Source organism: Mustelus asterias, chromosome 2 (assembly GCF_964213995.1).
Source record: "Mustelus asterias chromosome 2, sMusAst1.hap1.1, whole genome shotgun sequence".
In the NCBI taxonomy this organism is placed as follows: domain Eukaryota; kingdom Metazoa; phylum Chordata; class Chondrichthyes; order Carcharhiniformes; family Triakidae; genus Mustelus; species Mustelus asterias.
The window spans coordinates 129,386,642-129,402,606 of record NC_135802.1 but is presented as its reverse complement, the minus strand read 5'-3'; the positions used below and the strand labels follow the sequence as shown (position 1 = coordinate 129,402,606).

General features: G+C 41.3%; 1 protein-coding gene across 3 annotated transcripts in view; it reads left to right on the top strand.

Annotated features, from left to right (window-relative positions):
* The window catches only part of LOC144511281 (protein Jumonji-like), a 444,126-nt gene that overhangs the window by 354,947 nt on the left and 73,214 nt on the right, over nucleotides 1-15,965 (top strand). For all 3 annotated transcript variants that reach the window (XM_078241463.1, XM_078241473.1, XM_078241483.1), the window contains one exon: nucleotides 5,026-6,046. In XM_078241463.1, coding sequence (XP_078097589.1) covers nucleotides 5,026-6,046 — 1,021 coding nt within the window. The remainder of the gene's footprint in view (nucleotides 1-5,025; nucleotides 6,047-15,965) is intronic.

The following is a 15,965-nucleotide window of genomic DNA, read 5'->3' as shown; positions in this document are numbered from 1 at the left end:
TTTGGTATCAAATTTACAATCAGCCTGACTGTATTTAGAACAAATATTTCCAGTTGACACTAACATGGTATAATTGACTTGATGCTGTGTTTTGTATAACTGAGGTCAGATATATTTTGATGAGGGAGGAATGATGCAACTTTTGTAAAAACAGTTTTGTCAGGCAGTTGGAGATTGACTTGCTTCCCCGCATGCCCCCCCTCCTTCTTCTCATCCTTTCTTTCCGTTCCTCAAAAATTCTTTCCATTCCTAGAATTTCAAATATATTGAAGAAACAACTAGACACAGTAGAAAATTGAATGCAGAATATTTTGATTTGATATCCCATTCTCTGCAGGATCTTTTTATAATGTGTTAACGATATGCTTTGTTTTGAAATCTGGAATTGAAATGTATTGCTGCTGTGTGATAATACAAGAACTTAGCTTACTGATAGCATTTTGAAGAACTAGTTTTGTAACCTTGAACATTGCTGACAGGCAAATAGATAAATCAGGTTTTCAAAGGCTATTTATAAATGAAAATTGGAGCAGGCTAGGTTTAATACACTGAGATTTTTCTAAAGATGTAAATTAAAATATTTCAAGGAAAATTTGCAGAATTACAATGGTGGGGGAAGGATCGAATCCTTTGCCAAATGTAGTTTTATAAATGCAGTGAAGTCTTTTTGGAAATGATAGGCCTGCCAGATGTGCGTTCAATACTCAGGACTCTGAACTATTATGGAATGGTCTAGCTTTCAAACAGAGAAAATAATCTGAAGGTGAACTGTGGATGAGAAACCATGTCTGGAGTGCTGTACTTTTGCCTGAGCTGGATTGCATTCTGTTTAAGTTTGTTTACTTTGCAGACTTACCTTTGGCAGCACCCATACCCTTCCTTGGAAGCAGCTCTTTCTAGGTAACTGTGCACTTAGGCAGAGGTTGTGTTCCTCTGCAATCTATGAGTGCACTTATAATATTGCTGTCCTCTATATATTTTCCCCTTACTGTCTCACCTTCCTCTAATTTTCAAGAGGTCATGGGTAGATTTATACAGGCACAGCTGACTTTCAAGCATTACATTCATAAATAACCTCTAAATCTGTGAATTTTATTACTGAATTTGCTCTGCGGTATAATTGGAATGGATTGTCCAGTATGTGCAGAAATACAAATAGTTTTGTAATATATATCAGCTATATCAGTTCAGTCATAATTGAATATGATTATAGCAAAGAGCTTTTTATATAGTATTTTTCATGACCTCACACATCCCTAAGTGTTTACAACCAATGAAGTATTTTTGGAGTTTAGTCACTGTTGTAATGTAGGAAACATGGCAGCCAATTTGTGCACAGCAAATTCCCACGACTAGATGATCTGTTTGATGTTGGCTGAGGGATAAATATTGGCCAGGGCACAGGGGAGAGCTTCCTGATTCTTCAAATAGTGCTATGAGATCACTTACTCGCAACTGAGTGGGCTGATGGGATCTCTGTATAATATCTCATCTGAAATTTGCCACATCTGACAGTGCAGTTCCCACTTAGTCATGCATGTAGGATAAACACTCATCAGACTATGTGGTTAAAAAACAGCCTTCCCAATTATCGTGGTTTCAATAAACTTGCACAGAAAAATGTAAGAGTCTCTGTTCAATACATCGTCAACAAATCCTACATGCCTTAAAAACCTGCTGGATGAATAGGCCACCCACTATTATCTGAAAATAGTCTCTTGTGAAAGTGCTTGAAAGGGCTGCCATCGTGCTTTCGGCTGTGCTGTTGTCATTCAGCAAACAAAGGTACAAAGCAAGGTCTATTTTATCGAAACATCTGTAGCAATATGGTAGTGGTCATTTAGCGTAGTGAATTGTCCCAATAAAGGTTGCCAATTGTGCAGAGGCTGTTAGCAAGCCTATTGAAGAATGTAGTAGCTTGTTTCTTCACTATCCTTTCTTCTTTGCAGAATGGTACTATAGTTAACTGCAACCTGTTTTGAGTGGAACTGTGATTTATATTGATTTGGTTAGCAGGCAGCAAGCTGTGTCTACCCTGACAAAAGGACCAAAACACAATCTAATTTCATGATTGTTTTAAGTTTCCTTGCTGACACCGTTTTATATTGTGGATGCCATGTTGCTATTACACTGATTTACTCTGCGCAGCCATTGATACCAGAGTAGGATGTTGAAAAAGTTTAAAACAGCTATGGTTCTTTAATCTGTATGAAATTTCAAGTTCCTGTTTCCCTCCACTCTTCATAAAAGAGATAGCTGTGACCCCTCTTCCAAAATTCATGCTATTACTGCACCTATACGGTGCAGAGTCATGCAAATTTACAAGGAAATTGGATTTGACTGTCTATGGCATGGCCTCGGCATTAGGAAATGGAGAAGTGTAAACAGCTGTCTTCAGTGTCCATCAGCTAGGAAGAGGAAAAAGCTATTCTGGATTCTTGTTCCACACTGCAAATTCACACACGAATTGTTCCCTCGGAAAGCCAAAGATGGAAAATCGATAATTGTATGAACTTCATCTTATGATTAGGAAGAAAGGTTTTCTTAATCTTAGTGACCGTAGGTATTAGTTTCTTGGTCTTTGCAGGAGCCCAAAATAAAACTATTAAAATCACTTTCAAGCACATTTTTCCGGACCTACAGTTTGCACATTGGTTCATTACTTTGCTGACGAGTGAATCCTCTGACAGTGAAGGCTTAATAGCACCCTCTGGTGGCTGGAACTTTACAAGCTGTTAGGTAATGTAGGCATTTGCTTAGCAGAATATGGCAGTCTCAATTGATCTTCACGTACTCGCACTAGCCCGTGACAGGTCTCTGAACAATGCAACAACACCTGCAGCAAGTGAGCTATAGGTCAGGTTATGTTCTTAGCAGTACTGTCGTGGGTTTGTGTGCTTTTCCCTATAATTCTGAATTTTTGCTGGATCTTCAGGGAGAGTTTATTATTTTAGGAAATGGGGGTGGTAAATCTACACTGTTCTGTCGATTAACTTAACAATGGAAGAAGTTGACAGTTTCAGCCGCCTTGCAATTGCCTGAAGATTGTCCTATAAGGAATTTGAAGCCCCACAGTGTGTGACCAGTATCCAGTTAGTTTTCTAAGTCCTGTTTGCAGCTTCTCCCTCGTGCGTGAACTACTATGATCTGTATAGCACTGGTAGCCAAAATCATGGTCACTGCTTCCAGTTCTGCTGCTCCAACCCATGCTATTACTGAACTGGTTGTGGGACTCTAGTTGTCTCCTGTTGTTAATCATTGAAGACCATTGAGGCCTGGTGAATATTTGATTTAAGCTACCTATGTAGCCACCTAATATGCATATGACATGCTGGTGAATATGCGGTTAAAATCTTAGAATCTTAGAAACCCTACAGCACAGAGAAAGGCCATTCGGCCCATCGAGTCTGCACCGACCACAATCCCACCCAGACCCTACCCCCATATCCCTACATATTTACCCACTAATCCCTCTAACCTACGCATCCCAGGACACTAAGGGCAATTTTAGCATGGCCAATCAACCTAACCCACACATCTTTGGACTGTGGGAGGAAACCGGAGCACCCGGAGGAAACCCACGCAGACACGAGGAGAATGTGCAAACTCCACACAGACAGTGACCCAAGCTGGGAATCGAACCCAGGTCCCTGGAGCTGTGAAGCAGCAGTGCTAACCACTGTGCTACCGTGCCGCCCATTTTGGTACTATATTTTGGTACTTTCCTCTTTACTACTACCTCCTCCTTCCTCAATCCTCCCTAGTGACCATAAGCTTCAGTACAGATGCAGGCTACCTTTTAGATGGCTAATGCCATGTTTTTTGGCCACTGCTAATAGTTCTTTGAATTCTTGTCTGCTTGTTGGAGTGTGTTTTCACAGTTACCCTCTGGTAATACCCTAAAAGATTATTATTAACTTGTGTTTGGGCACTACTGAGCAAAGCCTGTCCATGATCTCCACAAGAGTCACTAGGCTGTATTCAGGAATGAGAACTCAGACTATACCCAACCCCTGTTCCCTCACTCCCTCTTTCCCTAGCCCAATCCAGTGGTATTGAGATTAGTTGTGGAATCTGTAGTACCATTGCTTTTAAAGGGAAAGGTAACTCTGGATTGAGCTGTGGTCAAAGCTGTTGGGTAACACCCGATCTGAATGGCACATTTACTTGCCGGATCTGTGGACCTGACTTTTGCTGCCAACATCATGTTCTAGGGACTAGAAATCAAAGGCAAAAGTTATATTTATCGCCTTTTGGAACTCAACAAATAAAGGGTGGCAAAATTGCATGGTCGTGCAAAGCAAAAACTGGTGTGTGAGAATACACATGGCCAATTGTGTTCATTTCCAAAATATTTGTTTAAAGAACGAGGCTGGGAAGATACTGGGAATTAGTCAAAAGCCCATTTGGCTTGGGATGAGAGTGTGCAATTGTTAATCATGGAAAGATGAACTTGCACTTACAAAATCGTTTCATGGTGAGTATGGTCAATGTTATTTAAATGATCTCCATTAACGAAAAGAAAATGTCTCTATTTTTATCTCTTCTAGTAACTACAGTATCTGCTTGGCTCAATTGGTAGTACCCTTGCATCAGAAGGTTGTGGGTTTAAATTCCTCTCCAGAACATGTGCACAGAATGTAAGCTTATATTGCTGTGTGGCACAGGAGAACTGCGGTAACATCTAATGCACTGTCCTTCAGATGAAGATCAGCCTGCTGTCAAACATGAAAGATCCAGAGGCAATGGGCAAAAACGAGCAGGGAGTTCTTGCATCTTGACCAACGTTCTTTCCTCAGCCAATGTACCACCAAAATCAGATTTGCACTTTGTGGGCTTAACTGTGCAAATTGACTGTGGTGTTTTTCTACATAATGGTGACTGCACTTGCAATATCCCAAGGAAATGATCAGACACTATGTAACTGCATATTTGGTTATTTCTGATGTAGACAGTTAGTTGCTGTGAGATGAGTTTTTGCATCATTGAGGGATGCCTATATTAATCACTCTTGTTCTGTTGCAGGTTTCAAAGGGGGTGAATGGTGTTGCCCAGACTCCATCGTTAGGCGCGGCTGCACCTAGTGCCAAAAAGAATAGGGAGGTCAGACCTTCACCGTCCAAAACTGTGAAGTACACTGCAACGGTGACAAAAGGAAATGTTACATACACCAAAGCCAAGAAAGAACCGGTCAAGGAAACCAAACTGAACCATGTCAATTCCAGTGTAGCTGTTAACAATACAATCTCAGGGAAAACTGAAAGCAGCAATGCAAAATCAAGAAAACAGGTGCTATCCAATGGAACGTCCCATTCAAATGGTGCTGCACTTAGCTGTGTCAAACTAAATGGAAAGATGAATGGGAAAGCATCCACTAAAGTTGAAGTCAGAGATGTTAAGGAAGGATTGCGGACCTCCAAAAGAAGGCATGAGGAGGCCAACCATATAGTGAAACCACAGTCACCTTCAAAGAGAGTGAAAGCTAACTTGTGTACAGCAGGAGCAAAAGATAATAAAACAAATACAAAAGAAAAAACTCTACCTAATGGACGAATAAAGTGTGAAACACCAGTGAAAAATAGTGAAAGACAGAGGCTTAGGAAGGCATCCTTAGGTAAGAACACCCCAAGCAAACAAGCACAGAGCAAATTGGAAAGTGCCTCCAGCGAAAATAGTTCTACCTCAGCTACAGAGTCCTCGCACAAGCCACAAGACTCTTCAGTAAAACAGGAGAAAGGCAACAAGGTTGGCATGGCACTGGTTGGAGAAATTCCCATTCTCAGGCCTACCCAGAAGGAGTTTCATGATCCATTAGTTTATGTGGAATCTGTCAGAACTCAGATGGAGAAGTATGGCATGTGCCGGGTGATCCCTCCCTCTGACTGGAGGCCCGAGTGCAAACTGAATGATGAAATGCGGTTTGTGACTCAGATTCAACATGTGCATAAACTGGGTAGACGCTGGGGACCCAATGTACAACGACTAGCTTGTATCAAGAAACATCTTAGATCTCAGGGCATTACTATAGATGAGCCCCCACTCATAGGTAAGCACACTATTTTATATGTATAAATGTATTTCATGTACATACCTTATACATTACCTTGGATTTTTTGCTTGTAGCAATGGCAAAACTGTCAGCATTGGCCGTCATTGTGTTGTGAAACTTGTGTTTAATTGCACGTGTGTGGACACTGTAAAATCCAGAAATGGTTCCCTGCTGTGTCACAGGATGTACTGATCAAATCCCCACAGACAGCAATCTTGAAATCACTGAACTACTGAGAACTTCCCCTTTTATGTTTTAATATCACCGTTGAAACCCCTCGAAAGAAAAATGGACAGTTTAATTTTTTTTAAAAACAGTGTACAAAATCATAACAACAACTAAACATTCCCTTTGGCCCTTGGAAAACACATTTTATATTTGCATAATGTCAGTTTTTAAAAAGTTGTCTTTGATATTCCGACTTCTAATGTGTATGACCCAAAATTTATTTCACACTCTAAAATTTATGAAATATGTAGGTTTATCGATGCATTTTACTTTCTGGTTTGCTGTTCATGAGAAATCTTCAATGTGATTTGCTGCTTCTGATTGGTGACATCACCGCTGCTCGATGTCTGCAAATGTCCTTGACTTGGTGCCAGATTCAAATTAGTGCCAGGAAAGGGGAAGTCTGCACCACTGATTGCTGGATCCTTGTGGGCCGCTTCCCTCAATCAGTTACACTCAGCCAGTACTGTAGTTTCACCACTGACTGCAAAATCTGCACCATAGGATGTTCAGTATATTATGTTTCACTTTGTGTTGCTCCTTGATCCCATTATATTTAGTTAAAGCTAAATTGCTTCTAAAATTATGTGAAGTGATGTAGAAAAATACACATCAACAACAAACTTGCACAATTGTAGGTATCAAAAGAATTCTAACTTATTTGGAAACAACACTAAATTATTTGATTTTGTGCCTCAGGATCGAGCACAAAATCCATGTGTTTAAGCAGAAAATCCGAAGTGGAACTTTCGTTAAGATAGTTATTGAATGAGTAGAATGAGACATTAGACAATTATTTCTGGCTACCTGTAATGTTTTTGGATTATGTTGCCTGAATTGGGTTCTAGCAACATTTCTGTAAGGTTCAATTCATTTTTTCCTCTTAGAAGTATGAGAACCAAGCTCATTGCCACAGGGATTTATAGCGATAATTAGTAAACAATAGTCAGGGTACTTGTATATTCTCTCAAATATTTCAGGCTGTTTGAATGGAGCATTTTTTTGGCAATACCTGAGAAGCCAAGTGTTGTCCCATTCCATTCACAGCTGGATATTTAGCTGTGGCAGGTATTGGGAGCCATGTACGTGTACATCAAAGGGTACCAAACTTGTTTGTGAGGCCCAACAGTCAATCACAGTGGCTCATGACAGTCCGAATATTCATTAGTGCACAGTATCCATCTCACTTGCTTGCTAGGACACGGCTTGCCAGTTCCGAGAGAAAGTGCACGTAGGAGTCTGGACAAACTGGCTTTGAATAGCTTAGCTAGAAAAGTGAACATGCATGGCATTTTACAGCATAGGAATAGGCCAACCAGTCCAACTGGTTGATGCTGTTATTAATGCTCCACACGAACCTCCTCCCACCAAACTTCGTTTCACCCTATAAACATATCCTTCTATTACTTTCTCCCTCATTTACTTCTCTAGCTCCCCTATTAAATGCATCTATGTATTTCACCTCGTCCACCTCACATATAGCAAATTTCACATTCTCACCACTGTCAGCATGCATATCTTTTGACATTTTTCCTGAAGTATGATGCTCAAAACGTAAGAGGGTGCCAGAAGCAGAGACAGGTGTACCTTAAACTTAATGAAGCAATAACACAGGACTACATGCATGAAAAAGAATACCATGTTATAGACAGAGCTAAATGTTACTAAAGCTAAAGGATCAGATCAAAACTTATAATCTGTATACCCAATTATAGAATCCTAGAGGTTTACAGCTTGGAAACAGGCCTTTCAGACTACCCTGTCCATGCCGCCCAGTTTTTACCGCTAAGCCAGTCCCAATTGCCTGCATTTGGCCCATTTCTCTCCATACCAATCATAGAATCTATGGCACGGAGACAGGCCCTTTGCCCCAAACTGGTCCATGACAACCAAAATGCCTATCTAAACTAACTCCTTTTGCCTGCATTTGGCCCATATCCCTCTAAATCTTTCCTATCCATGTATCTGTCCAAATGCCTTTTAAATGTTGTCAATGTCCCTGCCTCAACCACTTCCTCTGGCAGCTCATTCCACATACGTATCACCTTCTGTGTTTTTTTTAAAAATCGTTTTTAAAAAAAAGTTGTTTTTAAAAAAAAGTTGCTCTTAAACCTATGCCCGCTAGTTCTCGATTCCCCAAGCCTGCGAAAAAGACTCTGTTTTCACCCTATCCATGCCTCTCATGATCTTATACACCTCTATAAGATCACCCCTCAGACTCCTACACTACAAAGAAAAAAGTCCTAGCCTGTCCAATCTCTCCCTATAACTCAGTCCCTTGATTCCTGGCAACATCCTTGTAAATCTTTTCTGCACTCTCTTCAGTTGAATAACATCTTTTCTATAGCAAGGCGACCAAAACTGAACACACTACTCCAGTGCGGCCTCATCAACATCCTGTACAACTGCAACATAACTTCCCAACTTTTATACTCAATGCCCTGACTGATGAAGGCCAGCATGTCAAAAGCCTTCTTCACTGCCCTATCTACCTCTGACTCCACCTTTAGAGAACCGTGCACCTGAACTCCAAGGACCCTCTGCTCCACGATACTCCCTAAGGTCCGACCATTCACCATGCAAGTCCTACCTTGATTTGACTTTCCAAAATGCAACACCTCTCACTTATCTGTATAGAACTCCATTTGCCATTTCTTGGCCCACTTCCTCAGCTGTCAAGATCCTGCTGCAATTTTTGATGACCTTCCTCACTGTCTGCAATACACCTATTTTAGTGTCATCTGTAAAATTACTGATCATGCCTTGTACATTCTCATCCAAATCATTGATATAGATAACAAACAGCAAAGGGCCCAGCACTGACCCCTGAGGCACACCTCTAGTCACAGGCCTCCATTTCGACTAGCATCCTTCCACCATTACCCTCTGCTTCCTACCAACAAGCCAATTGTATATCCAATTTGCCAGCTCTCCCTGGATTCCATGTGATCTAATCTTCCAGAGCAGCCTTACTGCTCTGGAACTTTATCAAAGGCCTCACTGAAGTCCATATGGACTACGTCTACCGCCCTGTCCTCATCAATCTTCCTGGTCACTTCATCAAAGAACTCTAACAAATTTGTAAGGCATGATCTCCCATGCACAAAACCGTGCTGACTACTCCCAATCAAACCCTGTCTTTCCAAATGCCAGTATATCTTATCCCTCAGAATCCTCGCTAGTAACTTACCCACCACAGATGTTAGGCTTACCGGTCTATAGTTCCCAGGTTTTTCTTTGCAGTCCTCCTTAAATAAAAGCATAATATTTGTTACCCTCCAGTCTTCTGACACCTCTCCCATGGCTAACGATGCAACTATCTCAACCAGGGCTCCGCAATTTCTTCTCTAGCTTCACATGGCGTTCTTGGATATACCTGGTCAGGGCCAGGAGATTTATCCACCTTCATACATTTTAATATGTCCATCATCTCCACTACTGTAATACGAACTGTCCCCAGTATATCACCCCTAACTTTCCCAGCTTCCCAAGTCGTCTTGTCTTTCTCCACAGTAAACACGGAGGAGAAATATTCATTGAGAACCTCCACCATCTCCTGCGGGTTCCACACGTGTCCACTTTGGTCCTTGATGGGTCCTATTCTCTCTCTAGTTATTCTTTTCCTTTAATATACTTAAAGAATCCCTTTGAATTCACCTTAATCCTCTCAGCCAATTTGTTCTCTGGTTGGGTTCTGCCAAGGCCACTCAGCTCCAGATGATATTAAAACCTTGATCCACACATGGATTAAAGAGCTGAAGTGCAGGGGTGAAGTAAGAGTGCCTGTTCTTGAAATGAAGGCAGTATTTGACCATGTAACATCTGGTAAAATTGAAGTCCATGGGAATGAGATGGGGGATGGGGTGGTGATGGGAGGGGAGCGGGTTGTGAGTGTGTGTGGTCAGGTAGAAACTCTCTGCTGGTTGGAGTTGTACCGTACACAAATAATGATGGTTGTGGTTGTTGGAGGTCAGTCATCTCAATTCAGGGGCAATGCTGCAGGAGTCCTCAAGGTAGGGTCCTAGACCAAACCATCTCCAGCTGCTTCAACAATGATCTTGCGTCCTTCATCAAGGTCAAGTGGGGATGTCTGCAATAATCTGTACTACTGACAACTCCTTAAACAATGAGTTAGTGCCCAAAGGCATTAAGACTTGTGCAATATTCAGTATTGAGTCTGAAGAAGCTCCGCCTCATCTAGGACACTGTAGCCTGCTTGATTGACACCCCATCCACCACCAGTGCATGGTGGCGGTAGTGTGTACCAGATGCACTGAAGAAAATCCCCAAGCCCCCTTTGAAAGCACCATTCAAATCTGCATCACAAAGAACAAGAACAACAAATGCAAGGAAACGCACCTGCAAGTTTCTCTCCAAGCCACACACCATCCTGACTTGGAACTATGTCACTGGGTTAGAATCCTGGAACTCCCCAATAGCACTGTGTCTGTACCTATACCAAATGAGCTGCAGTGATTCAAGGAGACTCGCTACCAGCTTCTTGAGCAGTTAGGAATTGACAGTAGGTACTGGTCTTGCCAGTGCCCAATCCCATGAATTATTCCTCTGAACCAATGATTTGTGGAGGTTTGCCATTGACTTTCTTGCTTTTGTACTCTGCTGTCTTGTTAAAACTGAGATCTAGTATGACTTCCTCAGTTTCCAAATTTTCCTCCTTTTGTATGGCTGAATCCAAGTGTCTCCTTTTGTAAATCTTTGTAAAACATTAGTATATGGCATTTATTAATTTAGTCTTTTCAAAAATGTTTTGCCTCTCATTTATCTGCTATAAATTTCACCTGGTTTTTAGCTGTTCAACCTGCTTAACCTGTTGATCCAGTTTGGAAGTTATCTACAGTTCTTCACAGTTCGCACAGTGCGTTTGTGGGTTGTCTGCACATTATGAAGAGTGCATAAAAATGGCCAAAAGATTGTGGTCAGAACCTCTGCTATTTCCCCTCTGATGGAATACCATTTTGGGGGACCCATTGCCTGTTGTAACAGATTTTCACTACTTTATACCTATAGTTATCCAATCTAATTGCTACATTTCCTTCTCTGTGTATGCATGCCCAGGAATGCATCTCTCTCTACATATATCTTGCTTTATATACTGTCTCCCTCTCTCTCTCTCCCATGCTCCCCTCGCCTCTCCCTGCTCTTTGTTTATATTTATAAAGCAACTCCCTAGCTGTGCCATAATTTAACCAGCATTCTACTTCCTGTATCTTTTCAGGCACCAAGGCAAATTCAGAAACCTAGCAACAGCATTTCTTTCAATGTACCAGAATTCCGTTGTGTGTCAAAACATGGTTTTTGCTTTTTATAAACCCATATTAGTTGGTTCTTGATTAACCCTTGTCTTTGCAGGGGAATATTAACTTCATCTTATTATGGCTGCTAGAACTTTACTGGCTACTGATATTTAAGGCTGTAATTGTCTGATTTTTCCTTCTGTCACCCTTTGAACAGAAGTATTATTGTGCCAAAAGACTAGAGAATTGCCAGTTTCCATATCTAAAAATATTTGAAAGATTGTGGTTAGATTCTGCTATTGCCTTTCTGACATCATTGAGCATTGTCATCAGGTCCCATTGCCAGTTCCAGCAAAGTTTCAGCACCATTTCCTTATCTATCATTATACCCTCTCCACTTGCTTGGGTGAGTGTAACATTCAAGAAGCTTGGCACCATCCAGGACAAATCAGCCCAAACATTCACTCCCTCCCCCACCAACACAGTGTTGCAGTGTGTACCATCTACAAGATGCACTACAGGAACCAACCAAGGCACTTTAGGCAGTACCTTCCAAACCTGCTACCATCCAGAAGGCAAAGGGCAGCAAGGTACCTGGGAACACACTGCCTGCAAGTTTTCACCATCCTGACTTGGAAATATATCACCAATCCTTCGCTATCGCTAGATCAAAATTCTGAAAACCTCCCTATCAGCACTGTGGGTGTACTTATGCTACAGGAACTGTAGCTTTGCCACCAACTTTGAGGGCAGTTTGGGGACTGGCAATAAATGCTCACCTTTCAAAAACAAAATCCAGTCTAATCTTCCTCTTTTATCCAGTTTTGTTCATGCTTCCTTAATCTTTCTAATTTTTTAAAATTCACTCTACATTTTCTATATTTGACTTGATTTACAATTGTATCATTTGAGCCCTTGATTTGCCATTTGGCTCTTAATCTTATTTTTATTTTTCTACTTTCCAAGGAGTTGTAGTTTCTGTTCCACCAGCTTTTGGAAAATATGTTTTGTCTGACTCCTGTTTGACCATTATTCCTGTGGTGAATTTGCCTTTACAGTTGGTGGGCTAGTTCTTCTTGATACTGCTGTTTTCAGTTAATTGAAATGTTTTCTCCCTCAAAATTGTGTTCTATTCAAATTTTAATTGTCTATGTCTGCTGTTTTCTAGCTGTTTCCTTACTCTTACATTAGCTTTTTGCTCTCTTAATTTTTTTGAACTAGGTGTGACATTGCTTCTTCCCTAGTTGAGTTGTAAATGTTTATCTCTTTCTCCATCTTATCACTGCCTTCACAGTCAAAGATGATAGGCTTCAGATCTAAACCCATCCCTATCCTGTTTTGAAATTATTTTGGCAGATAAAGCAAAGGAGAATCCAAAGAGCTTCTACAAATACATAAAGGGCAAAAGAGTAACAAGGGAGAGAGTAGGGCCTCTTAAGGATCAACAAGGTCATCTATGTGCGGATCCATAAGAGATGGGTGAGATCCTAAATGAATATTTCTCATCAGTATTTACTGTTGAGAAAAGCATGGATGTTAGGGAACTTGGGGAAATAAATAGTGATGTCTTGAGGAGTGTACATATTACAGAGGAGGTGGTGCTGGAAATCTTAAAGCGCATCAAGGTAGATAAATCTGCGGGACCTGATGAGGTATATCCCAGGACGTTGTGGGAGGCTAGCCGAGATATTTGAATCATCGATAGTCACGGGTGAGGTGCCTGAAGATTGGAGAGTGGCAAATGTTGTGCCTTTGTTTAAGAAGGGCTGCAGGGAAAAGCCTGGGAACTACAGGCCAGTGAGCCTCACATCTGTGGTGGGTAAATTGTTGGAAGGTATTTTGAGAGACAGGATCTACAGGCATTTAGAGATGCAAGGACTGATTAGGGACAGTCTGCACGGCGTTGAGTGGAAAATCATCTCTCAAATTTGATTGAGTTTTTTGAAGGTACGGTAACCAAGGTGGTAGATGAGGGCAGTGCAGTTGATGTTGTCTACATGGACTTTAGCAAGGCCTTTGACAAGGTACCGCATGGTAGGTTGTTGCATAAAGTCAAATCTCTCAGGATCCAGGGTGAGGTATCTAAATGGATACAAAATTGGCTTCTTGACAGGAGAGTGGTTGTAGAGAATTGTTTTTCAAACTGGGGGCCTGTGACCAGCGGTGTGCCTCAGGGATCAGTGCTGGGCCCACTGTTATTTGTCATTTATATTAATGATTTGGATGAGAATATAGGGGCATGGTTAGTAAGTTTGCAGGTGACACTAAAATTGGTGGCATGGTGGACAGTGAAGAAAGTTATCTCCAATTGCAACGGGATCTTGATCAATTGGGCCAATGGGCTGACGAATGACAGATGGAGTTTAATTTAGACAAATTCGAGGTGATGCATTTTGGTAGATTGAACCAGGGCAGGACTTACTCAGTTAATGGTAGGGCGTTGGGGAGAGTTACAGAACAAAGAGATCTAAGGGTACATGTTCATAGCTCCTTGAAAGGGGAGTCACAGGTGGATAGAGTGGTGAAGAAGGCATTCGGCAAGTTTGGTTTCATCGGTCAGAACATTGAATACAGGAATTGGGACGTCTTGTTAAAGTTGTACAAGACATTGGTAAGGCCACACTTGGACTACTGTGTACAGTTCTGGTCATCCTATTATAGAAAGGATATTATTAAACTAGAAAGAGTGCAGAAAAGATTTACTAGGATGCTACCGGGACTTGATGGATTGAGTTATAACGAGAGGCTAAATAGATTGGGACTTTTTTCTCTGGAGCGTAGGAGGCTGAGGGGTGACCTTATAGAGGTCTATAAAATAATGAGGGGCATAGACAAGGTAGATAGTCAATATCTTTTCCCAAAGGTAGGGGAGTCTAAAACTAGAGGGCATAGGTTTAAGGTGAGAGGGGAGAGATACAAAAGTGTCCAGAGGGGCAATTTTTTCACAGAGGGTGGTGAGTGTCTGGAACAAGCTGCCAGAGATAGTAGTAGAGGCGGGTACAATTTTATCTTTTAAAAAGCATTTAGATAGTTACATGGGTACGATGGGTATAGAGGGATATGGGCCAAATGTGGGCAATTGGAATTAGTTTAGGGGTTTTAAAAAAAAAAGGGTGGCATGGACAAGTTGGGCCGAAGGGCCTGTTTCCATGCTGTAAACCTCTATGACTCTAAATGGACTGTGAGAATACGTGGCATTTATACTCATCTCTCCTCCCAGCCAAGTACCTTTTTCACTATTCAGGATTTCTGCATACATTGTGTGTGGGGAATCAAAGGTGTAGGTCCATTCTTGTGATTCTCCACCGTATCCATATCAACTGTTAATTTGGTAAAAATAAAATACCACAGATGCTGAAAATCTGAAATAAAACTGAAAATGTTGGATAAATTCAGCAAATCTAGGGCTCAAATGATACAATTGTAAATCCAGCATCTTGTGTTTTAACTTCGATTGTTCATTTTGGTTTTGAAAAGTCCAAGGCCTTTAGGATAATCAAAACTTCGTGGCCCCAATGAGGGAATCCACAAGTGAACAGGCAGCAAACCATCTGAGCTTCATCTAGCTAGTTAATATCTTGTAGATACAAATGATGTTGATCCTGGCCCCTCCCCTATAATTAAGCAATTCTGACTTCTGGCTACAATATCTAAAAACACTTGTTTCCTTATGAATGCTGATGACACCCGGTTCTACTTCACTTCTCTTGAATCCTTCACTGCCTCTATAAGTTCTAAAACTGAAGTCTTCATGATTTGATTTATTATTGTCACATGAATTAGTATACAGTGAAAAGTATTGTTTCTTGCATGCTATACAGACACAGCATACTGTTCATAGAGAAGGAAATGAGAGATGGTGCCGGAGCAAGGCGACTTGCAAGCTGAGCCCAGCATATCTTCTAATTCTACCTTTCACTTTTCAAAACTGGACTCAGTGGGAATCAGGAAAAACCCCACAAAGCAAGATAGTTGTGGTTGTTGGAGGTCAATCATCTCAGTCTTAGGACATTGCTGCAGGAGTTCCTCAGGGTTGTGTCCTTGCCCACCTGTCTTCAGCTGCTTCATCAATCACCTTCCCTGCATCATAAGATCAGAAGTAGGGATGTCGTGCTGATGTTTGTTGTTCAGCATCTTTTTGTGACTCTGCAGATACTGAAGTGGTCCGTGTTCATGTGCAGCAAGATCTGGACAATATTCCAGCTTTGGCTGATAAGTGGCAAGTAACATTTGCCTTTTACACACATTATTCCCAAAACCCTTTACGTTATTGTTGATCAGAAATCTATCAATCTGTACCTTAAACACGCCCAATGAATGAGCTTTCCCAGCCCTCTGGGATGCAGAATTCCAAAGATTCACAGCCCTCTCTGTAAAGAAACTTGTCCTCATCTTCGTCCTAAGTGGCAACCTCCTACTTTGAAATGGTGCTC